This window comes from Lampris incognitus, unplaced genomic scaffold (genome assembly GCF_029633865.1).
Source record: "Lampris incognitus isolate fLamInc1 unplaced genomic scaffold, fLamInc1.hap2 scaffold_241, whole genome shotgun sequence".
Taxonomy (NCBI): Eukaryota; Metazoa; Chordata; class Actinopteri; order Lampriformes; family Lampridae; genus Lampris; species Lampris incognitus.
In genome coordinates, this window is record NW_026611199.1 from 57,269 (window position 1) to 73,232 (window position 15,964).

A 15,964-nucleotide genomic window follows, 5' to 3' on the forward strand; every position below is an offset into this window, starting at 1 on the left:
GGAGGCCCACAGGTAGGAACTAATTTCGTGGAAGTTCACAACAATTAATCAAAAGATTTTAGGGAAAATAAAGAAATAAAATAAAATAAGAAATTTGGCTGGGCTACATAGTGCTTGTACATTGTATAAAAAAATGTTGTTTATCAAATGAGAATGCCATGAGCAGGCAATTAATCAGTCCGGGTAAATGAAATTTTGACGTCACAAAGAAACCCCATGGCTCCTTGGCGCTCAACAGCTGTGTGTCGCCAAAACAAAATAAACATTCAAACCGTGGAAAAGCTGGGTGCTGAAGTTAGTGACGCTGCATAGTCATGTAACACTGGAATCTTTCAAATGAAATAAAGCCGGTAGAATATATCTTCAAATCAATACAGCTGCAAAGCAAAGAGTCAAATCAGACTGAGGAATGAAGTCAGTTGACACAAAAAAAAAAAAGCAATCCAATGAGTTGAGCATTGTAGACGGAACAGGCAATCCCCATAGTTAGTGTTATGTACAGTAAAGTGTTCTTACAAGTGTCCTCTCACTGAAAACTTTGAGTGCATCTGTGAAGCAGCAGCAACAGTAACAAACAGCATTAAATGTAGTTAAAAAGAATCACACAAAACATTAGCAAGTAACACTTCACTTTGCAAGCAGATTTTGCTTTGTGAACAAAAACTGCTGCAAGATCTGAGAAGTTAGAGATGAGCTACAAAGGGTCTGACAGGACAATAACAATATGTGATAGCGTTAATTACACGATAGACGGCCGTGTGAGACATTTCTTTCACATGCTGCAGTAAAAGAAAGATGAAATGGGCTCTCGTCTGCCACGAAGCAAACAGCCCGTCAAGAGGAGGATGCGGCTCTACAGCACTCAGACTTAAATGGCAGATAATGTAATCTGAAAACTGCTGTTTTCCTGTTTCTGTGGCCTCTCCTCATTAAAAGGTTGCAGTATAGCAGGTCTACAGGAGGAAACATCATGTCATATGTCCATACCTCTCTGCTACTGACAGTGGGCTAAGTAGTTCTACACCGCCACTGCATTGATAGAGTTATCTAAAACAGCGGATGAATCCACCAAGAACCCCAGCTGATCATGAAATCACTTTCCATCCATTACACGCATTAATCTCCCTTTTACTGCTCATAACGTGCCTTACCAACCCAGGTTTAAGAGGAACACTGTCCAAGCCACGCATTATGATTACATTGTTAGTATTGTGTTTACAGGCGATCGCAATACTTTTTAATCTAGATGAAAAGAAAGCCCTGCTAAAACCTTAACTGCAAAGAGCTTGTCAGACAAAAGGAGAAGAGCATCCTTACCACTTTAACTCCTTCCACATCAGAGGTGTCACTGCTCAAGTCCTCCGTGTTGAGATTGTCAAAATCAGACTCTCCCACAGCGATGGGCACAACGACAGTCAGACTGGGATTGTGGATGAATGACATCATAGACTCCTCACTCATGCTGTTGACTATGTATTTGTCTCCGTTTTTATCCACACCAGTAACGTCCCCATTGCCATTCTTTGGAAATTCTTTCATGAGCTCCAGAGTGGTGTGGTTCTGGATGGAGTTGTTTACAGTAGGTTTGTGGAACTCATCCAGGGTTTTGTCATCGCCCTTGCCCTTCTTTTTCTTCTTCTTTCCCAGACAAACACTGTAGAAGGTACGGAGAACCAGGGACTTAGTGAAGGCAATACCTTGCTGGATGCGTCCAATGGCAATCTGCAAGTTTTTCGTCTCACTGTCATCGTCTGTTGCTGCCAGGTTGTCAGCACTGAATGAGCTCAGCAGCAGGGCTAGGAACAAGTTCAGCACCTGTCACACAATGACATTCCTTCATATTTATATTTATGTATATATATATATATATATAAAACCACGTTTGCTTTTTGAGAAATTTCAATTGATAACAAATGACAATAAAGAATCTTTACACTAATATGGCTTCAAAAGAGCATTATGGACAAATATCTTGTACCTAATCAGACTAAAGCTACAAGTCTGTTTCATGATTTCAATAGCAAAGTTGATAATGTACCACAAGGTTTCCAATGACCATGACCATCATGAAGACGATGAGGCACATGGTTGTTCCAGCAACTTCCATACAGTCCCACATGGTCTCTATCCACTCCCCACACAGCACGCGGAACACAATGAGGAAGGAATGGAAGAAGTCGTGCATGTGCCAGCGGGGCAAAGTACAGTCCTTAGAGATTTTACACACGCACTCCCTGTAGCTTTTGCCAAACAGCTGCATGCCAACCACAGCAAAGATGAAGACAATAATGGCCAGCACCAGAGTAAGATTGCCCAAAGCCCCCACTGAGTTACCGATGATTTTAATCAGCATGTTGAGGGTGGGCCACGATTTCGCCAGCTTGAACACTCTCAGCTGTGAAATAAAGAACAACATTTCATCTAATTTCATTTATACATTAAGTTTGTGCGATCAAAATGCATCTGAATGTACCAGCAGTGGTATGCGCTTGCGCTCACCAGCCGAAACGACCTCAGCACAGACATTCCGGACAAGTTGGACAAACCAAGCTCCATCAAGCTCAAACAGACAATGATGGAATCAAAAATGTTCCATCCCTGCTGGAAATAATAGTACGGGTCCAGAGCAATAATCTTGAAGAACATTTCAGCCGTGAAGATGCCACTGAATACCTTAATGAAAGACACAAAAAACTGACATTTAGTAGACCGCTGTCAAATTGCATAGAATGCTTTTTTGTTAACAATGCTCAAAATATCAAGTAATGCGGTATACAACAATCCACGTACCATATTTCCCACATACAGCACATTGGAGAACGTCGGGGACATTTTGTAATGCTCCATAGCCATAAACACTGTGTTCATTACAATGCATATGGTGATGGCTAGGTCTGCAAATGGGTCCATCACAACCAGCTTGACCCTCTTCTTGAACCTCACCCACACTGGACAACACTCCCAGATTAGGAAAGTATGGGCAAACTTGTACCAGCAAGGAGGACACTTTTGTCTTGACTCTTCAAGCTCTGATGAACACAAAGGAGACAAAACAAAACATTCTGTATTTTTACTTTAATTCAAAATCCCTTCTCCTTGTTTAAAATCCAACCTCATGATGGTATTTTTAGGACTATGGTGTCTGATACATACCTTCCATCGTGTTGGTTATGACACTAGCTATACTTAAAGCCCTCTGTCTGGCCTCTGGGCCTTCTAGAAAGTCCGTGGACCCCTGGTATGAGCCACATCTGGCCTTTCTGTACTCTGGTTCCACTGTGTCAGCCTGGAGATAGAGATATGGATCATAGGTCACAACCAGGAAGCTATATAGAGTACCTGTAAAGTATCCTGAACCATGTAGATGAGTAAACAGAAAAAATGCTTCAGTTGTTCATGTCAGTACCACACAGCAAAGCTACACCGAATAAATAAATAAACAAATAGGTAATCAGCGCAGGGGATGCCAAGTAGAAAAAAAAATGCATGGGATCATAGAGACTGAGGATAACAAGAAATACGTATGCTTCAAAGTTCATTTTTTGCTTGTGCACATTTAAGTAGCTCATATTTTGAGTGAAACACTTACAGTGAGCCAGGTAGCGAGGGGACAAAGAGAAAGGAAAGAAAAGGAATCACACCACAAGGCGATAGCAGCGCTATCAAGCAATCACGGTAGGGTGCCAACCAGCGCAGAAGGCCTAACCATACTTCCTTACACTGTCATCATTCGAGGCCATATCAACTTTCACCTCAGGCAGAAGGAGCCCCACAGGTGATGGGGGGAGCGAAGCCCTGCCAACGAGGGACACCACACCGTTGCAGTCCACAGAGCTGTGCTTCACCCGTTTGGGTGGAGGCCGGACATGCGACAAGAAGCTGCTCTGGCTCATGCTGCTGTTTCGCCGGTTAAACCGTTGTGGAATAAACAGAGACCCCCTCCGACTGCTGTCATCCTCAAAAGTGCTGTTTTCATCATCTGCAAAGCTGTTGTCGGAGCCAGCATCCTGCACATGGCTTCGGAAACTGAAAAGGCTGGCCTGGCTGTTTCTTCTTGACGAGAAAAGCGGTCCACGGAAACCCAGGAAGGACTAGAAGAGAAAGGCACTCCTCAATGGCTACCAGTGATATGGGTGTATATGAGTAAGAAAGTGGACCACGATGATGATAAAGATGATCTCTGATTCTTGTTGTTAGACATGATGATGATGACGATGAGCCATATGCTGCATTGTAGAAATATTTGTATCCCATGGTAAAAAAAAAATGGAAGAAAATAAGGCAACAAGAAATGTTTAGGGTGTATAAATAATGAAAAGCACGATTTTACTAATGAGAATAATGATCATGAAGAGAAAGGTGACAAGAAACATAAGTGCAAATAGTAAAAAAACTGGGAAAAAAGGAAATACGTATCTTGATGATCATGGCAATGAGGACGATGATAATGATGATGGCAATGACGACGATGAAGATGAGTAAGATGACAGCAATGACAAGGATGACACATTGAGGGTAATGATCATTAAGAGAATCTCTCCATGGCAACATTGGAAGAAAGTTCACCTGAGACTTGCCTACCTTTTTGTGGGTTAGTGACATAAAAGCCACGCTGTGAATTCTGTTAGCGACTTTCAGCACTGTCTATAGCAACTCAGCCAATTACAGCCATAGTTGTGTTTGTGATGTAAATTAACATATTCAATTTGTGCTGATGTGATTCCGAGGTTGGCAGTCACTCCTGTATACTGAACAGCGATTTGAGCATTGTTGAGCTCTACACTAGCCAGTCGGACTTCTTACTGAATATTATGGCACAAGGTTTCTTTAAGAGTATCTGTTCAGCTGATGAGACACATAAAGACTCATTTTATGATGAAACATTATCTGCAGAAATGATTCTGTTCTATGGTCATTCAAACTGCAGTACTATACCTGATCAGAAATAAAAAGAAAATCGTTTGCAATAATGGCCTTTCAGTGAAGTTGATGGACACTGTAGTCGGGGGTGCAGCGTCACATTCTCTGAATCACATTCTTCATTTGTAAAGGAAGCTCTTAAGTGTACAGGAAAACAATTTGTCGAGTCGGAATTGGACCGCTTAGGAAAGCAGATTTGACTGAATTTGTTTGATCTAAGTGAAAATACAGTATTGGACAGATCATACTGGACCTGGTGTGCAGACGAACATTTCACATCTTGGTGGAGCAGGTTAGCCTCCACTGACAAGCGGAGGCGCGTCTTCCTTATGCTTTCCTCTGATTCAGATTTTCGAACCTTCTCATCGCTGCTTTTGCCTTCCCCTTCCTTCCTTTTCCTACGCTTGCTGCGTCTCTCTTTTACACTCTTGGAGCTGAGCTTGGAGGCATCAGAGGGGCTATCTGTGACACCTCCTCCATCACTGAACTCATCACTCTCGGCAGTAGCTGACACCACTGCCTAGAACAGGAAATTGATACAGAAGCCATAGAAGAAGAAGAAGAAATAGTTTAGCGTTAAGGGTCTAGCTGAAGTGCACCTAAAGGTGAAATCTGGGATTCTTCTCCATCAATAAATAGTTATTTTAGCCCTCTGTACCATGGAGTCTTATTTCATAATACTAACTGGCATCTTTACCATGGTTGAAGACACTCTCGATATAATCCTGTTGAAAATTTTTGACTGTTGCAGCGGCAAACACATTCCTACTCAAATAGCAAAAAGGATTGAAACATGGATATGATGTGGTGATGCTTCTGTTGGACAAACAATTAATATTACAGTGGAACAGTGTTCCCATATAGTTTGAAAAACATCATATTGCCTGTGTTAGCTTCAGTCTGAGGATGCCATTTTACAAAGGTGGGAATTGTTTACTGCTGAGCTGACGGCACACAAGCAACAATGGCTGCTACACCTTGTTTGTAGTTCTCGCTAGCAGGGGGAGGGACAGATTGAGGAAATCACAGATTTTATCTTTAATTAAGGTAACGTGGTTGATAGTGGATATAATTTTTCTATTTTTAACCAAAAGTAATCTGATCTGCTAGTTTAGTGCAGTGCATGGCTTAATTCTTTTCTGTATCAGTCACGGGTGGGAATCCCTGTGATGGTGCAGTGATGTTAGAAGATCAACGTGATGACAGAAGATTGATTCGTTTGATGTGGAGTTATTGGGATTGAAATAATACCTGAGCATCCTCTTGCTGCTTCTTCAGCTGCTCGAGCATGGCCTTGAACTCCTCCTCCTTCTGGTGAGCCTCCTTCATGGTGGCCTGGTTCTGCTCATCGTAGGCCATCGCCACCACAGCCAGGATCAGATTGACCAGGTAGAAGGAGCCAAGGAAGATCACAAAGATGAAAAAGATCATGTAGGGCTTCCCAGCTGCTCGCAGTGTCTGGAAGAGAAGCAAACAAAGTTTTGCTGTCAGAGAGCTCAGCCTTGATGGTTATGGGTGATGATCAATGCTGACTTGTTTGTCATCAAAACAGTTGCTATCGGCTTTCATTTCCTCTTGTGTAAAGTGCTCGAGCACTTCCAGAATAATTCTTAAACATTCACTCTAATTCAAATATACTGTAGTGTTGCTCAATTAAAGAAACAATCTGTCTCGGCAAAGGTCCCCGCACCGCCAAACTAAATGAAATAAAGAAATAACAACATATTTCCACTACGATGACAGAAATGTACGAAAGGGGGGGGGACAAACAAACACACAAAAAAATAAAATACAACAACGGCTGATACAACAAGCAGTACTACCTAGTTACATGCGGTGCTAAAGAAAATTTCCAATGGGAGCTTCACTGGTTTTTGTGTTTGCTTTGCTGCCAGGTCCCTGAATGTTTAGCTGAGCGCCATTCAAGAGACAACTATTCAGTTCTATTTAAGGTCCATTCAGTTTGTGTTTGGCTAAGTCACAGTGGGTTTCATCTTTGTTCCTCTTTGCCAACGTGCACCTGTACTTTATTGGGCTTTTGTTTGAACAGGACGAGCACTATATTTCCTTCCATTACTCTACTGTAATGTGAGATGGCATACTTTTTTCCTATGGTCAATTCTTCACACAACAAAGTAAGCCTGTTCATGTTTTTAGAGCAGGAGATGACACAAAGACCATCCCGTAGCATCCATAGGGTCAGTCATAAATAAACCAATCAACATAAAATAAGACAATAAACACGACGTTCCCACAGAAGAGTTGTGTAGAGGAGGAACAGAAGAAAAGCCACAATGCATTCATATGCTTGGTGCAGACATATCTAATGATACTTTCATGGAATAACTAGTTTTTTTTAACTCCCCCTTCCCCCCCAGTTGTACCCGTCCAATTACCCCACTCTTCCGAGCCGCCCCGGTCTCTGCTCCACCCCCTCTGCCGATCCGGGGAGGGCTGCAGACTACCACACGCCTCCTTTGATAATGTGGAGTCGCCAGCCGCTTCTTTTCACCTGACAGTGAAGAGTTTCACCAGGGGGCCGTAGCGCGTGGGAGGATCATGCTGTTCCCCCTCCCCCCCAAACAGGCGCCCCGACCGACCAGAGGAGGCGCTAGTGCAGCAACCAGGACACATACCCACGTCTGGCTTCCCACCCGCAGACACGGCCAATTCTGTCTGTAGGGATGCCCGACCAAGCCGGAGGTAACACGGGGATTCGAACCGACGATCCCCGTGTTGGTAGGCAACGGAATAGACCGCTGTGCTACCCGGATACCCGGAATAACTTGTTAACAACATGAAAACATCATAGATTCTCATCTTGTTATCCCCGTATCGATTTGATTGTCTGTTTATGGTGTCTGTAAAACCTACTTAAGCCTGAGTGTAGATCGCTCTGTTCTGGGTCGATGCGTTCAGTTTTTATTTCGTAAATAGTGCAAGTTTTCCCCAGGCCTTCTGGCCTCCCCTGCCTACCTGCTGGTAAAGTTTTTCCCAATAATCCTGTGTCATCAGCCTAAACAGAGAGAGGAAGGCCCAACCAAATGAGTCAAAGCTGGTGTAACCATAGTCGGGGTTCTTTCCCACTCGTTGGCATTCAAATCCATCTGGGCACTGCCTGCAACAAATAAACAGCTGTGAATTTTAAAGAGAATCGCCAGCCCTTGATTCACGGTGCATTGCTATGGCTCCGCAACACCGACAATATAAATCACTATAGCATGAAATGTTACTCCAGCACATTCAGTCTGCCGGACGTTTGAGCTGAATCTTACCCAGCTCCAGTACCAAATCCACACAGCAATGGATCCTTTTTGCCTGGGAGGTAATAAAGCTCGTCTGGTGGGGACAGAAATATCAGTAAAAGAAATATCAGAAAACTCATTGTGTTGGTGATCGGGCAATGGTGGTTTTTTTACACAACACAGAACACCATAAAAAAAAAGGATAGCTGTGGTAGCTGACAAGCTTGATAAATACTATGACAGAAACACACTGTAGAAATACATTGTGCAGCTTGACCACACAATGTATTTTGCAGTCAAGACTGCATTTCCTGCTCACATTCTACAAACCCCAAATGTTGCATTAGTTAGCATTGTTAGCACTGTTCTACAAATTACTTCCGCTCATCAGTGAATGTCCACCACATCCCTCCAGACCATTTCTTTCATTTTTTAATTAGTCGCTCCACCCCTGGTTGGCTCAGCTGGCTATGTTATATAGGACTGGGTAACATGGTATCTTCAGTGGACTGAGGCTAACGGGGATCTAGAAACCCCAAGGATAACTAGGGGGGGAAAAAAAGTACTTACTATTCACTGAATCATTAGAGTGACTGCCAGTAGAATTATCATGCTTTCGCACACAATTCTGTTTTAAATTGCCCATAAACAGCTGTAAACCTATGAGGGCAAACACACTCAGGCAGAAGACGGTGAGGATCATCACATCCGACAACTTCTTCATTGACTGGATCAGTGCACCAACGATGGTCTTCAGGCCTGTCGGATACAGTGACACTTGTTACTCTCAGTATATAATTTGAGTTTAAAAGACAAAGGGGTGGTTTCCGAGACAAGATTAAGCCTAGTCCTGGATTAAACTGAATTTTGACAGGAGATTCTCTGTACAAAAGTCTAAAAAAGAAGTGATTAAGAGTTAAATGACATGGAGCAACAGGACGAGTGGTTGCCGGCAATGGCGGATTTTCCTGCCCAATAAGCTCAATAAGCTGCTATAGCGATGGCATTGAGTGACTGGTGATGTACCTGTGGATAAAGAAGCAAATTGGGTGACAGGCATGGGCGTAAGTCCATGAATACTGGGATGGCATCCAGCGCTTTACCTGTGCCCCCGTCCATAGGGTTAGTGGTTGTGTCAGGAAGGGCATCGGACTTAAAATTTTGCCAAATCAGTATGCGGATTGACAAGACCATACCGGATCGGTGAAGGCCCGGGTTAATAACGGCCGCCATTGGTGCTATGCCCTCACATGCTACCGATGGAAACTAAAATCCGTTATGGTGACCGCTGTGTGATTCCCTGGGAAACAGAGAATAAACTGAAAGAAGAAGATTCTCTGTACTAAAGTCTGTTCAGGACTAGGTTTAATCTGTACACGGGAAACCAGCCCAAAGCCATCAACTTAAACACTAAACACTGAAAATGGAAGCTGATTAGACAGTGTAAAGTTCTTACTTTTTTTTTTTTTAATCTACTACTCTTAACAATGCAGCGGATACAGGATACAAACACTTTCTTAAGATATTCCAAAACCCAGTGACCAACTAATAAGCAACCTTAATGTCATGAGGGCCAGAAAAAAAGTTAAGCCTACATCTGCACTATAAGTCCTGTTTTCATGTTTTGATCGCTATTTTGCTCACAACACGATTTTTCTTTTTTTAATCCTTAAGAAATGGAAAGAAATGAAAAGACGATGGATGCTTGTTCTATAAACTCAGCTGGGTGCTGAACATGCATCGAGATCAGGGGTGGCAGTATGGGTCCTCCCTCACTAAAACAACACGAAGTCTCGAGTCATTTGAATAACAGAACATCACATTCAAAGAACAATTCATGGAAAAAAACATCAATAACCGGAGAATCAGGAAAAATAAAGGAAAAGCTGATCGCTTAAGGAAGAGACATGGGATGGATCACAATAGGTCAAAATGCCAGGTATACCTACTGCTATGGGCAAATGTTTTCAAGAAAGCAAGATAGTGGGCTCTATTTTCATGCAGGCCGCAAGGCCGTTGGAGATATAAATGCAGGCTGATCGGCAATTTCCTTGAGCGCGAGGTGAATGTTTTCCACTTGCACTAGTTTGGCAATTGCGTGGCTCGAAAGGAACCTCCCTGTGTGGTGGCACAGCCGGGGGGGGGGGGTGTTGATGCAGATCTGCTGGTGCAGTACAAGTTTGGTGTCCATTTTGGCTTGCAGCAGCACTTACTACATTGGCTCAGACCACGTGGAAGCCCAAACACAGGTGCAATGTCCTATCTTTGTGCACCAGTTTAGGTGAGGACGCATGGAAACATCTACCCAAATGTGTTTTCATGGATGTTAGCCTATGCATTTCAACCCACTGAAATAAATCACTAATTGCATCAACCAACTCATCCATCTATCCATTATCCAAGCCGCTTAGCCCAAGTGGGGTCATGGGGCGCTGGAGGCTATCCCAGCAGTCAAACTCAATACAGCAAACTGTTGATATGTGGCTGTTGAATCTGACGTGAATCAAAGACAGTTTGAGCTCATCATGACACACAGAAAACTCAGTCTGACTTGACAAAGTAAATGTCTGTCTGGTCCATACAGATGCAGCCACCCGTCCAAACTCTGTATACTTGAGAGTCACGTCTGGTCAGGAATCCCCCAGAAATCCCGGGGGACAGCAGTCAGTCTAACTACCATTAACTTCGCTCCTGTGATTGGATTGGGACGGAGGCTCTAGAATAAAGTATTGTGTCCACTGAGAATCTCTGTAGGCTTGTGCATGACGAGAAAAGTGAGGGCAATTTCAGTTATGTCAGCTAGGCTGTTTAATTAAGAGCTTCTTGTGCGGTTCTTCAAATTACGTATATTTTGCTTTGTCACAATCTATAGGAATGGAACATATAACTGGAAGGAGGCAGCGACACAGAGAAAGACTTCACTGCCTCTGGATTTCATTCATCCAGTTAACTGAGGAGGGATGCGAAGCCGTTCTGCTGAGTTTCCCTCTTCGTCCATAACTAAAATGACAAGACGCTGCGCCACAGTACACTTGCAGGGTATGAGAGGAGCTGATGTGATTGGCCACATCAATTGTAATGTATTCATCCCAATCCAACCCCTTGTTCCAACTGTGCCACGCTGTGTCAGGGCTGTGCACGCGGTCACCAAATTACCAAAACCATATTGAACACGGCCACGTGGGCCGGAGTGCCACACTTGCGCCATGTTTCATGAAGATAGAGCCCGGTATGTTTAAAACCAAGGAGTCTTTCAGCAGTTTGCCGCTTCACATTCCTGCTTTTAATGGCATCTGAGGCAAACAATCAGACCTGATCAGGTCCTGCTAAACACTGATGGCGTGATGTTCGGACACCCCTCCCATTTGACCTAACCTACCTGGGATGACTGAGATTGTTTTTAGAGCTCGGAGGACCCTGAACGTTCTGAGGGCGGAAACATTGCCCAGGTCCACAAATGTCGTGACATATCTGTAACAAGGGGGTGGGGGGTTCACATATGGACGTCATGACAAAACACACAATTAACAGCAGTTGCATGAGGAGGGGGAGTAGCAGAGAGCCAGGGGAAGACGAGGGACAGGTGGGGGTGCCGTCGCAGGAGGGGCTAGTTCCGATGTGGCTGCTGGAGCCGCTTACCTGGGATAACTGAAATAGTTTTCAAAACTCTCAGCACTCTGAACGTGCGCAGAGCTGAAACGTTCCCTATGTTTACAAACTCGGTTACAAACCTGCAGGGAAACTTAAAATTACTCGGGAGTTGAAGTAATGAGAGACAACAGCACACGTTATGAGGACTGGAGACAAAATTCTTTACCCTGTGCATATCAGATGAGGACCATTTGGACAAAAAGATGCACCTAAATGGCCAAAGCTAAAATGATCGCTGACTAATTGTTATGGTATATATGAAATGCACCAGCTTCCAGCCGATACAGGCTGAGTGGCAGATGATGGATAGCCTTCAATAATAAACACTGAATATTTCATGTAGTCGGATATTTTCAAGAATTCTTTATGTATTTCTCCTGCAACAAACAAAAGAAGGCTTGGCTTTTTATGTAACATGGAGAGCATTTATGACCAAACATTTTTGTACATTTTATTGCTAATATAAGGCTATGAACCTGATAGGGAGCTTATCAAATGAGTACTCTATGTTCATCTTATGATAATTACCATATATTTGTGAATTGTGACAGAATTTGGCAAATCCAGTTCTTTAATTAACCCCATTTGAACATTTACGGTTAAGAGCATCTGACTCGGCTGCAGCTTGAGTACAACCCACCCTTCGCAGATAGAGAGAAAAGGTTTTCCTAAAAGTTTCCCATTTTTTATAGAATCAATCATTTTTGTATATCCATTCTTACTTCAGTATATCAGGTATATTCTCATACCATCTAATTACACAGTAATTATGCAGCCGAATGAGTTGAACCATGGGTTAAACAAGTTATGAACCGTTAACATGCCGGAGAGTTCAGAAAAACGAATGCACAAGTATTGTCTTGAGTGATACTGACATAATGCATACTGAAATACTGAAATATGACAGATACTTACGCCATGGTTATGACACAGAAATCCAGCCAGTTCCACGGATCGCTCAGAAAAGTGAACTTTCCGATACAGAATCCGCGGGCCAAAATTTTAACTAGGGACTCAAATGTGTAGATGGCAGTAAATGTGTACCTATTGGAGACAAAACATATGTCTTATTGTACAAAACTACCGCCACCAGTTTGACTAACTGATATTTTGTGATTCGGGGAAAAACTTACTCTACATTCTTCGCCCAGTCTGGAGGTTGATTCAGGGTCATAAACCCACAGTTGGTAAGGATAGTGCACATGATCACCATGCTGAACAATGTGGAAGCAGTTGTCAAGGAAGCCAGACAATCCAGAGCGGTTGAGCCAACCAGCACTGTTCACACATGACTTACGACGTGTTTCAACAACCGATCCTCAGTAACAAAACATCTACAATGACGACGCGAGCATCAAGTTCCAGCCACAGGTTTAGAGTGTCCTCCATATACACACTGGTACAGTTTTGTTTTTTGTGGGATTTTTCTCCCCAATTGTATCCGGCCACTTACCCCACTCTTCTGAGCTGTCCCGGTCTCTGCTCCACCCCCTCTACTGATCCGGGGAGGGCTGCAGACTACCACATGTCTCCTCCCATACATGTGGAGTCACCAGCTGCTTCTTTTCACCTGATAGTGAGGAGTTTCACCAGGGGGACGTAGCACGTGGGAGGATCACGCTATTCCCCTCAGTTCCCCCTCCCCCCGACCGACCAGAGGAGGCGTTAGTGCAGTGACCAGGACACATACCCACATCTGGCTTCCCACTCGCAGACACAGCCAATTGTGTCTGTAGGGACGCCCGACCAAGCCAGAGGTAACACGGGGACTTGAACCGGTGATCCCCGTGTTGGTAGGCAACAGAATAGACCGCCGCACCACCCGGACGCCCCCAACACTGGTACAGTTTAGCGGGTGAATACTTTAATACAAAAAAAAAGGATATGAGTGTACCAAAATCTTAATTGATATTCTTCTAAGTGGGTTGGAGGGGCTGAGGACATACAAGGCAGGAGCGGCATTGAAACGGAACAGGACCTTCCCTCTGTTCAATACTATAAAGGTCTGGGAGAGAAAGAAAGACAGCCATCAACAGAGAGATGGCGAGAGAGAGTGAGAGAGACATGGCAACAAAAGAAACAGGATGAGTTGGCCCGACAAATAAATCTTTGTCTTTGACTTTTGGATAAACTCTTGTTGTCTACAAATGGATTAACTTCGCTGGTTTAAAAGGATTATAGAAAACGAGGACAAAACCTTGACACTCTATTGTCCACAGTTTACAAGTCACATCATCGCAGATTGTAGATAGAAGAAATGCTTATAGGCTATTTTTAGCGTGTTGTTTTCCTGCCACCTGACATACAAAGCCTTTGGCCGGAGGACAACGTCACCTAGCCAATGTTTTAACTACCGTGATGCCAGATAACCGAATCGCTCTTCTGCCGGCTCGCTCTTCCAGTGTCTATGTGAACATTTAACCCCGTGTAGCCCTCCTGCTGGCAGAGATGAAGACAAGACAAAATGTAAATACTTCTAACTGCGTCAGTATAAAACTAGATTGCAACCCTAAATTTTGATCCTGACATGGAAAGCTGGCATCTGGTGTTTGTCATCGTTCACTGGTTTGGAATCAAAGGGCCTGTGTGTGATCTTTTGGCTTTCCTGAAGCACAATAACACCAGCAATAGTACAGCTGGGTTATATATCAATATAATATTGACATTGTGCGATGAGACAAACCATCGTCTGGGATTTTGGTGACTGTAATATCGTGACAGAGCTTCAGTGTCGTCATTTCCTGGTCTTGAAGGCTGCGTTACAGCAAAGCCATCAAATTTTCTGAGTTTATTAGACTGCTTTAACAAAGGGAAATGGACAACAAATGCCTCCGTGTACTTAGCCGTCATATCAACATTTCTAATGATCATTTTTAAATATGTTTTCTTGTGTAAATAACTTATGGAAGCACCAATAGTCATCCTGTAAATAACATCACATCATCAGTATGAGGAATTCAGTCAAAAATATTGTAATATTTGGCTGTGTATATTATCACCCATCCCTAAGTAATAGCAAGAGTATCACCTGGTATACTACATTAGCAGGGCATGCTGAATGATACTCGTTAAAACAAAGTAAATAATTCATAGCCCGCCACCTCTCCAGATGTCTGTATTTAAAATCAGAGGAGCCGGACCGACTGAGTTGTTGTTGTTTTTTATGTTGTTTGACATCCAGTCAGCCAAAAGACTTGGTCACACGTGCATCCCTCAGCAAACTATGCAGCAGTTACAGCGAACAATACATATGTAATGAGGGTGATTAAGTACATGTTGGCAAGTGCACTGAGTTTGTTCATCTTCCTCGCTTTGATTTGTTATCCACATCAACGAACAACAGAGGTCAGCGTGAGATGACACCAAAATTCGAGTCACACATTAAACCGGAATTACATGTAGCAATTTTAAGCAAACATACTTTCTGATTACTGTAGTAGGGGTCCAGGTCTTCCAGCGGTGTGGACACCAGTCCTCTGGGAATGTCCCCGTATATAAAGGGCAGTGATTTGCCAGCGTCCAGGTCACTGTTGGGCTTGGGCTTATTCTCATCATCCTGTCGTCTCTGCTCTCCTTTGGGCTTCTTGGCGTTCTCCTCAGCAATCCGCCTCTCAATGGCATCAAGGGACTCACGACAAAAGGGGCGGAAGCTGTCTGGTCCTGGTGGTACAAGCAGCTGTGCCATCTTTTCATCCTGCACCTTCAGAGTGAGCAGCTAGCCACCAACATGAGAAAGGGCTGAGGGGACAAAAGAGAACAGGAGCTCTGATTAAAGATTGAGGAACCACCGAAACATAATGACCTGTCAACCAGCAGCTGCAAACGGAGCCCGTTCTATTCTTGTTCTGGCTTAGGAATTATTCTTCTATCAAAAACGCAGAAAGAGAGGGAGAGATCAGACGTTTCAAGGTTTCAACTCCATTCAGCTCCAAGGATATACATGAAACATAGAGATTACAATGGGAGATAATGTAGGAATAGCAATGTATCACCTAACACGCCTCATGCAACTGAATCCTAATGAACCTTTAAGTGGTCATTTGATTGGTTGCCCTGGCCAACCAACCCCTACTTACAGATTACATCTGCTTTAATCAGCGGGGAGGCAAAGGGAGTGGATCTGTTTTTTGGCTGGAGATTATTAATTC

At 43.5% G+C, this 15,964-nt stretch overlaps 1 protein-coding gene across 1 annotated transcript in view; it reads right to left on the bottom strand.

The window, feature by feature from the left end:
• LOC130133160 (sodium channel protein type 2 subunit alpha-like) overlaps positions 1 to 15,507 on the bottom strand; it is a 29,319-nt gene extending 13,812 nt beyond the window's left edge. Inside the window, exons 1-16 of the mRNA XM_056301943.1 lie at positions 15,238 to 15,507; positions 13,703 to 13,821; positions 12,950 to 13,039; positions 12,732 to 12,860; positions 11,545 to 11,636; positions 8,712 to 8,924; positions 8,196 to 8,259; positions 7,897 to 8,038; positions 6,172 to 6,378; positions 5,174 to 5,440; positions 3,720 to 4,091; positions 3,154 to 3,286; positions 2,791 to 3,029; positions 2,500 to 2,673; positions 2,039 to 2,395; positions 1,321 to 1,815 (exon numbers count right to left, since the gene is read on the bottom strand). Coding sequence (XP_056157918.1) covers positions 1,321 to 1,815; positions 2,039 to 2,395; positions 2,500 to 2,673; positions 2,791 to 3,029; positions 3,154 to 3,286; positions 3,720 to 4,091; positions 5,174 to 5,440; positions 6,172 to 6,378; positions 7,897 to 8,038; positions 8,196 to 8,259; positions 8,712 to 8,924; positions 11,545 to 11,636; positions 12,732 to 12,860; positions 12,950 to 13,039; positions 13,703 to 13,821; positions 15,238 to 15,501 — 3,357 coding nt within the window. The 5' untranslated portion in view covers positions 15,502 to 15,507. The remainder of the gene's footprint in view (positions 1 to 1,320; positions 1,816 to 2,038; positions 2,396 to 2,499; positions 2,674 to 2,790; positions 3,030 to 3,153; positions 3,287 to 3,719; positions 4,092 to 5,173; positions 5,441 to 6,171; positions 6,379 to 7,896; positions 8,039 to 8,195; positions 8,260 to 8,711; positions 8,925 to 11,544; positions 11,637 to 12,731; positions 12,861 to 12,949; positions 13,040 to 13,702; positions 13,822 to 15,237) is intronic.
• Between the last annotated feature and the right edge of the window lie 457 nt (positions 15,508 to 15,964).